This window comes from Oryzias latipes, chromosome 1 (genome assembly GCF_002234675.1).
Source record: "Oryzias latipes chromosome 1, ASM223467v1".
NCBI classification, from domain to species: Eukaryota; Metazoa; Chordata; class Actinopteri; order Beloniformes; family Adrianichthyidae; genus Oryzias; species Oryzias latipes.
In genome coordinates this window covers 22,607,733-22,625,707 of record NC_019859.2, presented here as the reverse complement: position 1 = coordinate 22,625,707, position 17,975 = coordinate 22,607,733, and the positions used below count along the sequence as shown (strand labels likewise).

The following is a 17,975-nucleotide window of genomic DNA, read 5'->3' as shown; positions in this document are numbered from 1 at the left end:
TGTCAAAATTAAAAAATATAACTAATAATTTTTGTACAACTACAAAATGATAAAATCAAGAATAATAAAGCATTGTTAATGATTTCGTGCCACCTGGAATTGAAATGGCTTCTAAAGTCAGACTTGTGACCTGCTGGGAGTCCTGTGATCAATATTGTACGTAAAGCAAACACAAAGACCTTCGTCAGACTCTTTAACTGATGGTTAAATTTATTATTTTGCATGACTGAAACCATAATACTTAATTTCGACATAAATTGTAATCATAAAATACTTGAACAAAAAAACTTAACGAAAAGGCGTCTTAGGTTCTCCTGGAATATTAAAATCTAGCACAATAGGAAACCCGCTGTCTTGGTTGGTTGTCATGGGGATGGCCTTAAAAGGAGATTTGCTGTTTGGACATTGGCCTCCCTGCTCAGTCAGTGCTGCGCCCACTTTACATATTTTGTCTTATGATTAGCATTTGTTTTTTGAATAAAATGCTCCTATTAATGATTTTTGTACCAAAAATGTTCCTATTATAAGGGAAACTTGGTTTAAAAAACTCTCTCTCTCTACATATATATTTTATTTTATGTATATTCAGCCGTCGTCTGCATCACATGCCTACGGCACAAACACACAGTTTTCTATTTTATTTAAAGAAATTCTTTCTTATAACTCCATATATATATATACATAAATATATATAGAAAGGTGTTGACTTGCATGCAGAGAAAATAATTTGGCAGCAGAAACATTTTTAGATATTTATGTGCACATTAAGAACCCATTTTGCAGGAAGAAAGGTCTTTTTTGAGATATTGAAATCAATTATAACTTACTTGGATTCAAGCCGACAAAAGGTCATTTGAAAATTTCAGTAAAGCAAAAAAGAGAATCTTTCTGGGATTAAGATCACAAGTATGTTTACTTTTACAGATCCAGCATATTTACAATACCTACCCAATGCATTAAGTCAATTGTAAAGCACCCTTGAAAAATCAAGAAAATTTGATTCAATTTAAGTGAGTTCAGTGAAAAGGCTTGGGCAAAACCTTGCTGACCTGCACCTTCTTTTTTATTCTTTATCGCAACTTTGCATGGAAGATTTTATGAAATATGGGTATGCTGAGTTATGTCTGGAAGTGGAAGATTGCTGCTCATAAATTAGCTGGCTAAGCATCGCTGACAGTAAACATTAATCACTCCAGCACTGAAGCTTCATCTCCATTATCTTCTCCTTATTCCTGCTTGATGTATAAACCTGTTTCTTTGAATCCGTTAATAGGTTGTGGTCGTCTGACTGCAGTTAGCAACCCAATTACCGTGAGAGCCTCGGGGTCCCGCTTTGGCTCCTGGATGACTGACGCCATGATTCCCAGCTCCGACAGCAGGGTAGGTGTGCAGTGCCTCTGTGCTTTTTATATCCAGATCATTCAGGGTTTCGGCATTAAGGACAAAAGTTGAAAGTTCATTCTAAATTTAGGGGTTGACATTAACATTTTTAATTGGGGCTGCCGAAAAAAACCAAAGAAGTTTATGAAGAAGATGTTTCTCATATAGATTCATACTTCTCTGAACTATTTATGTTGTGAGGACATAAAGCAGCTGAACTCAGCCATACCGCAGTGTTTAAAGAGCAAGTTTGACAGGTGATTTATTCAGTTTGAGTTAATTAAGGTTCCATTTTTTGGAAACTCCTCTGCAAACTGTCTTTTGTTTTACATAAAGTCATTTGTATTTGTTTACATCATGAGGAGGTGCTGTAAGCAGGTTGCTAAGCTCCCTCTGCTCCCTGGTGTATTTTTCCTCTCCATTTCAGCCTTGTTCCTGAAAAGACTCTTGTGCTTTCTATCTCAAGCTTCACTGTTTCCTATGCATACACATGTGCACATGTACAACATGGATGCACAACTATACACTCTCTACAGGGACAGAATATTAAGCTAGTTGTCAAGGCGACTGTCTTCCAGTTGCCAGGTGTGATTTATATTGCCATGGTGACCCTTGCCTGTTTCCCTATTAGAGCTTTTCTACAGTGATGAAAAGCAGCTATACAGAGCTGCTACCCTAGTTATTGTCAAAAGTTTACAGTTATTTCTATGAGTGGTACAGTTTGGAGTTATGGGTTCAGTGTCTTTTATGGTCCCGGTCTTCTATTTTTGTCTTTGCAACCTGTTATTTACAAGAAGTGATTCTGCTCTTTCTGTACCTGGATTACATAGGCTAAATGTGTAAATCACAAAAACACATTACCCTTTTCTGAACCTTTTTATGTTTACTCTTTGTGCATTTTTGAGTACCCTGCTTCACTTACTTTTCATTCTGCAAAAGCACAGAATTTTTGGAACCGTGTTTTTCTGTGTGCTAAGAAACTGCAAAATCAATAACAATTTGTCTGATGCACAATTATTAATAGGCTTAGCTGTGAATCCGTGAATAGGGTTTCCACTCTGTTTGCAGGGTGTACTGGATCAATGTTTTTAGTTAGAGACCTGGAAACTGGATACTTTCTTTCAGTTCCATCTAAGAGATTTAGTGCATGATTTTGATGTGGTATGAACTTTAAAATGTGTGCAGTGCATTTTTGTTCCTAAAGGAGTAGCAGTGAAGATTGTAGAGTAAAACTGACAGTGACATTTTTCTCAAAAGTGCATCAATTTTCTTAACCCACTAAATCCCTCTCGGGGAGGCATGTCCTGGCTACTGTTGGGTAAAGATGGAGTACACCCTGGACAGATGGCTAGTCCGTCAATCACACACCCATACACACTCATGGTCACACCTAGGGACAATTTAGAGCAATCAATCGACCTATGAAATTGTGTTTTTGGACTATTGAAGAAAGCTAGAGTGCCCACAGGAAAACCATTTATGCACAGGGAGACCATGCAAACTCCGCACAGAAAGGTTCCAGTTGGAATTTGAACCAGGGACTTCTTACTGTGGGGTAAAGGCGCCAACACACTGCCCCACCGTACAGCTTTCCTCCAGACTGTTAAAACCTAAAACATTTCTTTTAGCAGACTCTTCTCCCTCAATGCTCATCCTTTTTGCATGAGCCCCAGTGTGAGGATGTAGTTGTTGGAAGTCACTCTGACCTGATGTCATGTTAAGGATCCTGGTTGGACACTATGAAGAAATGTCTGATGGGGATGATCTTGTTAAAGCAGAGCTTGAATTCATGAACACACAATGCACTCGAAATGGATTATGACGATGCAGAGGAAAGTGGGAATGGACTTCTCTGTTGACCTACTGAATTAAACCCTTTATGGTTTCTTGCAAAATGCAATCCAGTTTTAAGAATGCCCTTTCTCTTTTAGTCAAAACAGTGCAGTTATTGAACAAAGTCAGGACCATAAGAGAGGCTTGCAGATTGAATAAAACAAGGGAAAAAGTGTTCTGCAGACACCACAACTGGGTAACATTATAGCACTTAAATCTTCATTTTAACCAGAAAACTGCCGCATTTTATCCCTCTTTCCCCGCTCTCTTCCTTACGGCCACGGTGCAGACATGGAGAGCAGTCAACCTCTAGTTGGAAGGTCGAAAATTTGGTTCTTGCCCTGAATGCCCATGTGTCAAAGTGTCACTGAGCCCCATGTTCCTCCTAGAGGTTGGTGTCAGTGTTTGTCTGCAGAGCCACCCTGAGTGTGTGTGTCTGTGTGTGTGTGTGTGTGTGTGTGTGTGTGTGTGTGTGTGTGTGTGTGCGTGTGTGTGTGTGTGTGAATGGGTGAATGTACAGTGGCCCAGAAGGGTCACAACACAACACTTTAGATCCACAACACAACACAAGATAACACCCTAAAATTTGTCACAACACTCAAAAAAATTAACTCACAAGATGAAACAATTAACTCACAACACGAAGAAAAATCAACTCACAGCTCAACACTTTATCACAAAACGGAAGTTTACCTGCTACAGAAGTTGCACTACTTTTATTCTGAAATTTCCACTGGGCTAAGCACACAGTAAGTGAGCTGAGCTGTGACATGTCCTGTGACTAAAAACTTTTAAACTAAAATGTGACTCACAGTACAAAAGGGTTAACGGTTGAAGCTAGGATTTCCCACGCGCTCCACCAACGCACCACCAACGAGCGTGCCCTCAGCTTATGCACAGACGTGACGCGAGCTGAGCATTTGGTTTGTGTGTGCGTGAATAAGATATGTTAAGTTATTAAGCACTCAGTTATGTTTGTGTTAATTACTAGTGTATTTTGATTATTCACCATGTAATTAACAGAAACATAACTGTTAAATAAGTGGTAATTAAGTTGTAAGCGCTTAATAACTTTACACTCACACGTAACTTAATGTCAGCCGCTTAGCCCAGTGGAAACTTCAGAATAAAAGCAGTGTAACTTTCGTTGCAGGTATACTTCCATTTTGAGATCAAGTGTTGTGCTGTGAGTTGACTTTTCCGTATTGTGAGTTGATTTCTTCATGTTGTGAGTTGATTCCTTCATGTTGTGAGTTAATATTTTCAGTGTTGCGATGAATTGTAGTGTGTTATTTTGTGTTGTGTTGCGAATCTAAAGTGTTGTGTTTGTTACCCCTCTGGGCCACCGTATAATGGTACTTTGAAGCGCTTTGGGCTTACAAGACGGTAGTAAAGCGCTATATACGCATACGCCATTTATCATTTTATACCATTATTCTCCCTTATTACAACCAAGTAATTATAAGAATAAACATTACTCTACCTCTTGAAACTGGCCTTACAACAACTGCCCCCTGCAGTAGCATGTTAGGAACGCGCCTGAAAAACATAGGGTGGATGGATTCAGCCTAGGGGAGATGGATGTGATGTTCAGTGAGCTGTCAAAACCAATGATGGCTTTACTACGCATTCCCCACAGTAATGCCAGGTCTGAAAGAGTGTTTAGCATAATGAGAGAGATTGATTGTTACAGAAATAAATATTAGCAACAGCGCTGTTTGTGCTTTACTGTCATGTAGAATCAATTACTATATGATAAATTAGTCAATGCCAGAGAGTCACGTGAGTGAACAAGAGAAATGAAAGAAACTATGTTATAAAAATAAAATGCAATTGTGGAACTTACAGAGAAGTCGATTGAAAAAAACGATAAATGCGATGGCTTTTTTTGAGACGCAAATAAACGTGCTTCAGTACTGATGTGTGAGACATTATATATCAGCAATAACAGCTGTTTTTTCTTAAATACCCTGAAGAAAGGAGACCTTAGTTTTATAATAGATACACAGATGTTTGTTTATGCATAAGTGACCATAGCAACATATTGTAATTAGTATCATTTTTATAATACTAATTAACTCAACTCTTAATAGGATGAAGAGTTGAGCTTTGTTTTAACTGCTTATTATAATACATGTTTACTTTGTTTAACTGTCCAATAGAAAGTATATTTCCATGTTCATTCTAAGATTGTGTTGATTGATTGATTAATAGATTGGTTTCTTTCAAGCAATTTTAAAAAACAAGGCTTTGTAAATTATGTAAGTTTCATTTTTTTCGCATCAAATTTAAGTTTTTAATACATTTTTAGTCCAACTGCAGATTTTTTATTTGATTCCATTAAGTATTATTTATCTGATTCCATCAATGATCACAAATTCCCCATAAAATATGTTTTTAATGTTGATATATAAATAAATAAATAATAATAATAATAATAATAATAATAATAATAATAATAATAATAAATTTTATATTTTAGAATTTGGCTTTATCTCTTCACCTCTATCAATAAGCTCACAATTCTGGAATAGTAAATCAGTGGTGGGACCTCATAACTACATAAAAACAGGAACAGACAAACAAGAAACACGCAAAAGAAGTAAACTCATTTCCGAAGATTTCGTATCAATGACTACTGTGTCTATACAGGTTTCCAGTCTAACACTTATTAATTCTTCATCACCTCAGTAATGCTCATTTTACTCACCCACACAAACAAAGACATCTGTCACTGTGGGGAGAACATCTGCTGAGGTGTATGCGGTTGGCATCCCCGATTTATCGAGATCTTCTCCAGGTTGAGAGTGACGGTGCAGAGAAGGACTTTGGTGCTCAGCAATGAAATAAGTTTAAACGTGACAACAGAAAAGATTTTTTAAACATTTAGGAATAGATGTGAGGGTGGAATAAAAAAAACCTGCGTTCACACCAAATGCAATTTGCTCATCAAATTTGCCTCTATTTCCACTTCCGTCAAATTTGCTGCTTGTTTAAAGATGAGTTCAGACATTCGACACTCCAGACGCATGTGGGAGGAGCTACCGCCAAATATATTTTTGCTTAATATCAACATGGAAGCATTAACCGGATTACTCTTGATGATCACGCAGCACAGTTGGCATGGACACCCGACACTCCTAATGTTGAAAACAATTATTTCATTAATGTGTGTCGTTTTGGGCATCATTATACATGTTAAATAAAGAATGTGCTTCTGTTCAAAATGTCCTTTACAAAAAGCTCACCTGCAGTTGTGGACACAGTATGAAAGGAAGTTAACCAGAAAATCTGGTCACTAATTATATTTACAAAAAAAAAAAAACTTTTTTTAAACAACTTTATTGCTGCATTACTTAACACTGTGCTGTCAGGCACATTTTAAGTCCTTCTATCAGACCCATTTCATTGTTCACCTGAAAGCACCTGTTCCACTTCGATTCAATCTTAGACCACCTCTGGAGGTTGATCAGAGATGGAATTAAACATTTCAACATTACTGAATGAACCTAAAAGTCATACAATGAGGTACAAAGGCACAGACCTTCACTAGCCCCTGTGAAAGGGGCTATGAGCATTAGCTCTTCTACAGCGGTCAGGAGGTGTTTGCTCGTAGAATTATAATGCAATGGTTAATTAATCCAGATGGGATCAATGGGAAAGGACAAGTTCATGCTTTTATTCTACAAAACGAAATCTCCTTCATTGTATGAAATGAGTACCATCTCTAAGCTGAAAGCCAGGGGGTTTGTCCGAGATAGGTTACTAAATGATCATTCTAACAAGGCACTTCAAGAAAACCCTTTTTCACCCAGTGGGCGCTTAGGTACAGTACGTTGTCCTTCACAAAATTGTTAAAAAGGTTTGCACAGTGAAAAGACTGGGTACTTTTTGCCCAGTGGAAAGAAGTGTGGAGATGTTATGAACAACACTGATTGAACACTGGTTGCTGCACTGATAGAAAACTATATTTTGATTGAGGCAGTCTGATGGTATGGGCCAATGTTCCCTTCCTTCACTTTAAAAACCAAGTTTGTGATCATTGGAAACTGTCTCAATTCCAAAAGATGACAAGATGAGCTTCTGCAACTAGAAAGAATACCATACTTGCATATACTTTATGATCACTTTTGGTAAGAATTCAGATTCTCTCCCCCACAAAACTGGGTATGTCAGACTTTATTTCAATCAGTGACAAACAGGCGTTCTAACTGTCTTTATTTTTATGAATACATATTTATTGCACAGGGCGCTAAGATAAGCTTTTGGCATAGTTGTACCTGTGTGCTTGATTTTTTCTTAGTTGCACCAGCATAACATTTAGTGCACCCACATTTTCAACTGAATGGCATTTAACTGCACAGTTTTACAGGGTCACTTTTTGTTCCTCAATTGAGTTAAGGATCAATAGGTGTTTGAATAGTTCCAAATACATGTGTAAACTTGATTGTGGTGAAATAATCAAAGCTTGTTAATTGCATTCAATGAGTATTACATTGTGTAATGCGCAATAATGATTTCTGAAATGTTTCAATTACAATCAATAAGCTATTGATTTTCTTTACTTGATCTGCAATGTGTAGCAATAATTACTGGTTTATTGTGATAATGTGTTTTAATAATCAATGATTATTACATAATGGTTTCTGTTGCTGTTGACTGAAATCATGAATGAAAGTTTTCTGAAGAAAATCTATCATTACTAGGCACTGGATTTTGTTACTTGAAAAGAATATATCGGATCAGAACCTAATTACAAAACTGTAAAACTATAAAATGAATTAATACAGGAGGGGTGGGATTATATAAGCTTGCTTCTTCCCAATCCTTTTCAAGCAATAAATCAAGCTCTACTTGACTTTAGTAAATGATCACTATATTTAATTAAGCAAATGTGTATTAAGTGACTTTTTTGTTTTGTTTTATTTTCTGTCTTTTTAATCTATGCATTTAATTATTACTTGAATGAGTTTGATAAATATGTTTTAATTCTTTATTGCTTTGACTACAATGCTTGAAATAAATCAATAAGTCAAACCAAATCAATCAAATGTCTTCCCATTTCCTGCTGCCTTAAAAGGACAGGGGACATTCAGGCCATGCATTTATCGCAGCAGGAAATGTGTTTCATGTTTCCATTTTTTTCTATAAGTATATGAGAACCAGTCATTCCCATCCACCGTCTAGTGTCTCCCAAAAGTCTCAAAACAAATAAACAAAAACAGTGCATCAAATTATGGATTTCACTGTACCTGAGCCAGGACACTGGTCAAGCCGCTCACTTTAATATCCACAGAGGGCTTTATAATTTCACCCCTGAAACACATAATGGTTTTACGTTTACTAACTTATCACCAAAAATTTGGAATTTGGTTTTATCAGCACCGTCACCATGATTTTTCTGTTTGCTCATACAGTTTCTCTTTTTTTTCTGTTACTATCTTTTTACCTCTCTTTTTGCACCAAAATTCACATTAAAACAAACCGTTTCTATTTGCATTTAAACATGTCAAAATACAACATTTACCACATCAGAAGCTCTCTGCCGCTTAATTCTCTTCACTCATCATTTTTAATGTCCTGTTTATGCTTTAAAAAACAGAAATGTCACCAAATTGAAAATTACAGTACTATGCACTGGTTGTTAAATAGTTATAAGCTGCCCCTTTCTCAGATGACCTTGTTTGTTTGTGTAAAAAGCAAAAGAATATTTGAGGGAGGAAAAAGCAGGTTTGTTCTGAAATTTTTTGAATCCATTTAAAATAAATGGAGTTCTGTTAAACTGTCACCAAGCTTACACTGAAAACTGTTTTGTGTGTAATAAATAGTCCCTCTGTGTTATAAATGCTCAAAGGAAATAACCACATTTACAGAATAAAAGTACTCATATTGTCCTCATGTGTAAAAAGCTGTCTACTTGTGAAGCAGCACTTTCTTGTTGCTGCGTGTACTTCAGTAATGTCAGTTTTATTTTGTTTTGTCCAACCTATGTTTGGGATCTTGCAATAATCACCAATGTTGTGAGTCAGTCTGTCTTACAACTCAACAACATAAAATAGAACCACAATTAATTGTGGATTTGCACAGATAGTATGTGTGACAGAATGAAATGCGTTACATGTGTTGGTTTGTATGTATAAATGTGTGTGAACTGTGGTTGTGCGGAGTACATGTTGACTTGACTTGTGACTGTATTTGAAGGTTTTTGGAGCCAAGAGGTATGTTTGTAACACTTGAGTTTGTGTGTGGACAGGCCCCGCCCCTTTTGATTAACATTTACACCAGACAGTAATGATGATAATCCTCCAGCATCTTGTTGCTTAATGATTGTACCCCCCACCACTTCTGTTGTCATCCTCCAGATTTCTTTAACTCCCGTTGTCCCCCTTTCTTCTGTACCCTTACCCCCTGTCTCCAACATCGCTCCTTCTTTCCTCTTCTTCTTTTCCATCTAGTCGTACAAAATAATTATAAAAAGATACAAATGTAATCAATATAACTAAAGTTTAGCCTAAATTACAAAAGGGGTTTATACAAATATACACCTTGTATGTCAGAAGATCCATAACCCCCGATTGTAACAGTAAAATATGTGCAACACAAGAAGCCTTCAGCTCCTATCAGTCTGCTCAACAGTTGGACAGGACAAGTTAAAAGAAAAAGAGAGTAAAAATCTGTTCAATGGGACCTAATTTTTATAATTTGCATATGGAATAGGCCTGAAATTTCTTAACAAAGAAATTATTTTATTCTGCACTCATCATCTGAGGCTAAAATCATTTTGCTTTTTACCTCTTTCTGAACATAGCGTTTGCAAATGGAGCCCACAAACTCACAGGAATGGTGGACTTGCACATTTCACAGTCTCTGATCTAATCCATGGTACTGATTTAATGTGTGTCTGTTTTTGAACCAGGGTGTTACTTTCAGAATCTTAGAAATAGTTTTATTTTCATACCATGAATAGCTGGGCACACTGGTGTGACCTTAGATTTTTCTTGGTCCCACAATTGAGAAATTACTGTAGGTCTTATGGAGCCCTGGTCCATTATTAGCAGTAAAGCTGTAATAAAAAGAGCTGGTTTCATTTTGTCTTTTATGTCAAAGTAGAAAAAAGGAATAGAGCCTCACAGCAAATTCCACCAACAGGGCTCATTTTGAAAAACAGTCAGTGTAAATTTGAGTCTTGAGCTTGTTCATGTGAAACTAATGCTGCAAAGGACTACAGCTGCCAGAAAACAAAGGAAGCTCAATTACTTTAACACTCGCCAGAAAAGGGAAACACAATACATAAGCTTCGTTAGTGTTCAGAGAGAATAAAAAAACAAGCCAAAAATACTGGAGATAAAATTTAAAAAAGTTGGTTTCTGTTTTTTAAATCAAGATCTATCTGAGTCAAACTCTGATGTTGTGGGCTTTCAGAATAATAATGATCGGGTACATTTATCTGACCATCTGTCAAACAGCTGGAATTGGAAAGGCTTCAATCATAAAGAGACAGTAACATCTGGGATTGTCCAGAATGTTCTGTTGAACTCATATCTTCAATGTTTTTTTGGCAAAAATCACATTTTCTGTTGTTAGTTGGAGAGGGTATAATAAGAGGGTTCTCCAGTGCTCTTTTGCTCTCCTTCCAATGTGTTACCGGTTCCAGAGATAGTACCCCTGCAACAACTTTCAGTTAGCAATTTTGTCCCTTCTTTCTTCTTCATCTCCTGTCTCTTTCTGGGTAATTAATGCTCTGTGTTGTCGAAGCTCATTTGGAATTCCCCCATTGTTTCTTTATCCTCTTCACTCTCATGATGTCTCTCTGTCTGTTTGTCCTCTAATCTCCTTTGCCCACACTCTCCTTCCTCATTCAGCACATAGATTGATTACATTGTCTGTCTGTCATTACCTTGGATTTAAGTTTAGATCAGAGCATTTAGTGATATTAGAAAAGGAGGGTCAAACTTAGGATAATTATTGCTGTCACTATTTAATTTCACTTTTTATGATGTCAAAGAAATGTAAGTACATAAGCGTTATATGTAGTATATTTCTTTGACATCAAGAAGCTGAAGAGCAAAATCAGAAAAACTGGGAGCCTTGTTAGATATTTCAGAGCAACACAGAAAATATGTGGCATTTGTTTGTTATAAGCGAGGAAAAGTAGTCATTTTATATTATTGATATAAACTCGCCAGCCACTTTATTAGATACATCTTGCTAGTACCGGGTTGGACCACCTTCTGTCTTTAGAACTACCTTGATCCTTGGTGGTATAGATTCAACAAGGTACTGGAAACATTCATCAGATAGTTTGGTCCATATGACATGACAGCATCACACAGTTGCTGCAGATTTGTCAGCTGTACATCCATGTTGCCAATCTCTTGTTCCACCACATCCCAAAGGTGCTCTGTTGGGTTGAGATCTGGTGACTGTGGAGGCCATTTGAGTCCAGTGAACTCATCGTCATGTTCAAGAAACCAGTCTGAGATGATTCCAGCTTCATGACATGGTGCCTTATCCTGATGGAAGTAACCATCAGAAGATGGTACACTGGGGTCATAAAGGGATGGACATGGTCAGACCCAACATTACCCCCAACACCATTGCACCACCAGCAGCAGCCTGAACCGTTCATAGAAGGCAGGATGGATCCATTCTTTCATGATGTTGACGGCAAATTCTGACCCTACCGGGCAACATTTTTCCAATCTTTTCTTGTTAGGATTGGTGAGTCTGTGTGAATTGTGGCCTCAGTTTCCTGTACTTAGCTGACAGGAGTGTCATCCGGTGTGGTCTTCTGCTGCTGTGGCTCACTGGATATGTTCTCTTTTCAGACCATTCTCTGTAAGCCCTAGAGATGGTTGTAGGTGAAAATCCCAGTAGTTTATGAAATACCCAGACCAGTACCAACACATTGCCACATTCAAAGTCACTTCAATCACCTTTCTTCTCCATTCTGATGCTCGGTTTGAACTGCAGCAGATCATCTTGACCATGTCTAGATGCATAAAGGGATTAAGTTGCTGCCATGTGATTGGCTGGTTAGAAATTTGCGTTAACGAGCAGCTGGACAGGTGTACCTAATAAACTACCTGGTGAGTGTAGTTGCATTGTAACAGACTTTAATAAAGTGCTCCTTAATTAAGTTTTATATGAGTAAATGAAAGCTGAACATCATGAATAAAGCAAGTTTAAATGTCATCAAAAATTTAAGCTGTAACAGTAAAGACTAAGACATTAACTACAAAGACACTTTCAATTCTGCGTCTGTTTGCCTTTGAGTTGATGCTATTTTTGCTACATGTAACAGAGTCTGAGTACATACTGGAATCACTTAATAAAGCTGCTGTTGTGCAGAAGCAACCAGGACTTGTTCTTTTGAAATAACGCAGAGGAGTAACAATGTTGCGATCACGCATAAACCCTTTTCTTCACTCTTTGTTTTCTATTAGGTTTGGTCCATGGATGGCTATTACAAAGGCAGACGTGTGCTAGAATACAGAACCATGGGCGACTTCACAAAGGGACAGAACTTTGTTCAGCATTTGTTGCCCCACCCCTGGGCAGGAACTGGCCATGTGGTTTACAACGGCTCGCTGTATTACAACAAGCACCAGAGCAACATCCTGGTGAGTAACTGTATGAATCCTCTGAGGGTATTCTCAGAAATGGCAGTAAAGCAAAGGAGAGGTGAATCACTTGCCAAATCAAGGTGTTTATGTCAGTATTTAGCATTATATTCAAAATCCAGACAAACAACATTTTTTATTTCCTTCAGTTGTTACAACTTTCATAAGAGACAATGGATTTAACAAAGTAATTTGGTTTTCCTCCCAAAAAAAGACAACAACAAAAAACCAGGAAATGATTATGTTTAATCTCCTGTGTGTGTCTTTATCGGCCTGCCTCCAGCAGTTAGGACTTGTGGGAAGTGTTTTGTGTTAACAGTCTTGTTTCTGGGCTGAACTTGGTAATTAAAAAAATTAGCGTGTAAAATGCCAGGAAGCTCATTCAGACACAATCTGGCATTATCACATCAGTGGACATCAACGTCTGTCTGACAGGGGGCGCAACACCAGATGATCCAAGGATCCAGCGGAGACACGTGTGCTTTATGTACTTGTCCTTGCAGGTTCAGTACAGTTTTCACTCTCGCAGTGTGCTGCTCCAGCGCAGCCTGAGCGGTGCCGGATACAACAACACTTTCCCTTACAGCTGGGGAGGATCCTCTGACATCGACCTCATGGTTGATGAGATAGGACTCTGGGCTGTTTACACCTCCATCCCAAATGCTGGAAACATCATGGTACAGCCTCCTTTTATTAGTTCTTGCATACCTATCTGAATCCTTATTTTTTTGAATATATATTTTGAGAAGTACACATAAAGCTGTTTTTTCTAAAAAATAAGAAAACCGCCTTCAGACCACATAACAAGATCACCGTTTGTATGGTACGGTGGCCCTGAAGTCTATATCACACTAACAAATCCATCAACGCAAAATCAAAGTTCCAGAAACCGAAACACAAAATATAAAACAAAATTAAAATTATATGTTTTGGAAAACTAAAATAATTCCCAAAAATCGAAATGAAATGTTACAAAACAAACCACAGCAAGAAACCGGTAAAAAGATAGGGACTTTGGGGCATCACTGACTGGATGATGATATCTGCCTTATGCCAAATTATTTTTGGTTGAAATGATGGACAAATCATACTATGTTTTACATCTCACTTTCATTTTTACTTTTGTTTTCCGAAAAATTTCATTTTTATTTCATTTCATTTATTTGAAATTGTGCTATGGTTTCTGGAATTTTGTTTTGATTCCTCAATTGTTGTTTTTTCTTTTATTAATAGTTTTACTTTTTTTATTATTGTTTTGTTCTGTAATACGTTTTTGCATTAAGTGATTTTTTGGGTGGGATTTGTACTTCAGGGTCACCGTAGTTCAGTGACTTTAGGTATTTCATCCCCCAATTATCACCTTGTTGATTTTGATTTTTATGAGAACTTTCAAGTCATCCGACCAGTGTGTTTTTGTCAGTTTTCTGACACAATTTTTGTAATTGCAATAGCTTTATTTTTCAAGTGATTAAAGCGTTAAAATAGTGGATTTATGTTTACTCTGGCTGGATTACCTTGATAAGGCAAGTCCACATTCCTGTTTTCTTAGATCATCATTCCAGACAGTGATCATAATGTGTTTAGAATCATAAATCAGCTTGCGCTGGTAATTTATTACTTAAAGTGTTGATTACTTTCTCACTGTGTCCAGGACATTATTGAATTCCATTCAATAATCTGTTAAAGGAATTACATCTTTCAACAGATTTTATTTCACACCCCTGTCGATCTGTGGCACAGTAGCTACCATGCATGGATGCTGGATCACTAATAAAAAAAAGCGGTTTGAAAAAAACACTTTATTTGGTTCCTTTTACTCTAAATGAAAAGAACTGGCAGAGATTGCGAAGAGCTTCCTGCCAAGAGTTTACCAAGGAGAAAATATTTCATCATATTATTTTTTCAATATTTTGACAGCACATCTCCATTTTAAAAGCTTTTTTGATTAAAAAAATAGCAGTGGATTAAAACAAACTGCTTGACAAATGTTCAGGTGTACTCCTTAATGCATTTTTATTTGCCATAAAACACTTGGCAAAAAGAAGAGATGACAAAAATACGATAAAAAAAACATCTTGTTGGGCAAAAACTCCTATTTTATAAAGATCAATTTCTGGGCCAATTTGGTAAAAGAAGCCTGGGTTGGTTTCCTTTAGAGGATCAGTGGTGTCATCTTCAGACCAGAACACTTTGGAAGACCATTACCCTGCAGCACGCCTCGGTTCGCTCATCTTTCACATCCCGCACTGTTCTTTTCATTTTACAGACCATTTCACCTTTGGCTCCATCACTTTATTAGGATTTTCACCTGCAACATTTGGCATCTATTCCAGAAAATTGGATTTTCTTTCTATCCTTTACTCTTTCTATTTGACGGTACATGCGATCTTGTGAGCCGTATGATGAAGACTTTGTTCTTCAGGCTTGTTTGTGCTCTGATGTTTTGCGTGCAGGGTCTGCATTAATCTTTGATCTGTTATGACCTGATGCAACAAATGCATGCTCTTGTTCAACCAGGAGGGATGCGCCACTCCATACAAGACGGCCGAATACACGTTTTTTAGTCTTACCTCATGTTGTTGGTAAAACAGCTGAACATTAGCTAATGAAACTAAATAAAACCTAACAAATTAAAGCTAAATCATATAAAATAAGTGACACAAAAACTAGACATCATTGCATTTATTGTTTGGAATACACATTTTTCACTGTGAGCCAACGTTTTACACTGGAAAATACAGAGCAAGTAGCGTGGGTGAAGGCAAAAGGTTTCTGCTCCAATTCAGTGAAAATGCAGAAACATCACCATAGCAACTCACCACTTTTTGATGGCTATGAAAAATTTGAAAAGGGACATGCTAATCCACTCCTCCTGTCTCTAGGTGAGCCGTCTGGACCCTCGTTCACTGGATGTCCTCCAGAGCTGGGACACGGGGTTTCCCAAACGGAGTGCAGGGGAAGCTTTCATGATATGCGGCACCCTGTATGTCACAAACTCCCACCTTGCTGGAGCGAAGGTTCACTTTGCCTACCACACCAATACCTCCACCTATGAGTACACTGACATCCCCTTTCACAACCAGTACTCTCATATTAGCATGATGGACTACAACCCCCGGGAGAGAGCCCTGTACACCTGGAACAACGGTCACCAGGTGCTCTACAATGTCACACTGTTTCATGTCATCCGCAGTGATGGGTAGTGACAGAGAACAAGAAAAATTGTTGTCATTTTTTAAAGAAAACTGAATATTTTAATGCACACAAACCAACGGATACTCACATAAATCATGAGATCTGCTGTCAAAAAGAAATTTAGTTGAATCATTGTTTGAATTTGAATGATTTCCAGACTACAAGTGCACTGCGAGCTGACAAGATGAAATACATGACCATCAAACAGACTACCCAACCTGAGTTCTGGACCAAAGGCAGAAGTCAGTCACTTTCAGCTCTTTGCTTCAATAATCTTATGTGTCACAAAGTGACTTTTTGAAGCAGAGGATGATAAAAACATTTTGGAGAAAAAAATAGTCAGATTGTAAACTGATTTCCACCTCGCTTTAGAAGTTGAGCTGTGATAATGGCCTTGTTGAAGATTTCATGGGTTTGTGACGTGATCGTGGGCTTGTTTAGTCAGCATGATTGTTCATTCAATAAACGTTACTGTCGAATTTTGCCTGTGTGTTTATATATTTGGTGTTCGTGCAGGAGTGATGTCAGGTTTTCTTCTCTCGGCACGTCTCCATAAATGAAGCGGAAGTTGAGATCAAACTTAACAAAATGAACATCCAAACCCACGCTGGGAGAGACAGCCCTCTCTGTACTAATCAGACATGCAGCCTGGATCAAATACTCTATTATGCATGAAGGTTTGGATGGGAGAGAAGAAGGTGTTTTTTTACTGAAACCCAGTAAAAGCAAAAGAACGATCCCACTGTTTTCTGATGCTCTGTTCTTAGTTAAACCTCAGTCCTGGAGTGTAAAATGTTTCGCACAAATGTACTGATGACAATTTGGCACAGTGGTAATTTCCTGCCTGAGTGAAGTGTCTGCTGTCCTTTTTTTGAGCCTGTAAGTGTCTTACCTATATAATCATGATTTTTTTTTCTTTAGAAGGACATGTTGCACTTTTATTTTATTCCCAACTTCTTGAGCATCTGGACTCCTGATGCTCAAGATGATGGCAGGTCAACTTTGATAATAACGGAGTAAAATTGCATGTATAACACTATGTCATTGCCTGTCAAATCTATTTTTTTATAGAATCACTTTTAATACTAATGTCTGTAATCATGTCTCTATAGCTGTGTAGTGTGAGATTTATGGAGGCTGGAGCAGCTCTTCCAGATAGGTGTTCACAATTGTTTTTTACAAGTTTTTATTTAACTAAGTCTTTTAAAATCTGCTGTGCCTTTGATTCTGCTTTTTTTGTCCTTGAAGTTGTTTAACCCATAGTAGTCAGGGCCGTTGTGATTCATTTTTACAACTTGCCAATTTGCTCTAATAATCTATCCTTAAAACAGTTTATGGTAAATGGTGTATACTTATATAGTGTTTTACCACCTTCCTACAAGCGCTTTACAGTCACATTACCATTTACCCTGACTTGATGGCTGCTACACTGCTGAATGCTGGTACCAACCTATGACCATCAGGAGCAATGCGGGGATCGGTGTCTTGGCCAATACTTTGGCACATGGGCGGGCAGGGCGTTAACCAAACCTGTAATCATCTGATCAGAGGGCAACCGCTCTACCTCTGTTCCATGACCTCTCCAGCAATGTTTCATATCCATCTTTGTAGTACAACCCCAGCATCTTTTTTTAACGATAACTTCTTTCCTCATCCATCCAATTTTTCATTATATTACATAATAATTCCAAAATAAACTGTAAAAGAAAGGAAATTGAGAGTAATAAATGTTGTATTTTTTCTCACAAAAATTGAGATCAAACTGTTTCATCTTTTTATAACAAATTCAATTCAATTCAATTCCATTTTTATTTGTATTGCCCAAATTCACAAGTCGTCTCGATGGGCTTCGTATCAGTAATTGAAAAAGTGAAACATGAACTCAAAAGTATCATGAATACATAGAGTTCAATAGGAAAATACTAAAATGAACTAACAAACTGA

General features: G+C 37.4%; 1 protein-coding gene across 1 annotated transcript in view; it reads left to right on the top strand.

Annotated features, from left to right (window-relative positions):
- Window positions 1-16,515, top strand: part of LOC101169664 (noelin-2) — a 46,326-nt gene extending 29,811 nt beyond the window's left edge. Inside the window, exons 5-8 of the mRNA XM_004065981.4 lie at window positions 1,274-1,380; window positions 12,660-12,836; window positions 13,340-13,513; window positions 15,719-16,515. Coding sequence (XP_004066029.1) covers window positions 1,274-1,380; window positions 12,660-12,836; window positions 13,340-13,513; window positions 15,719-16,039 — 779 coding nt within the window. The 3' untranslated portion in view covers window positions 16,040-16,515. The remainder of the gene's footprint in view (window positions 1-1,273; window positions 1,381-12,659; window positions 12,837-13,339; window positions 13,514-15,718) is intronic.
- The last annotated feature ends 1,460 nt before the right edge of the window (window positions 16,516-17,975 follow it).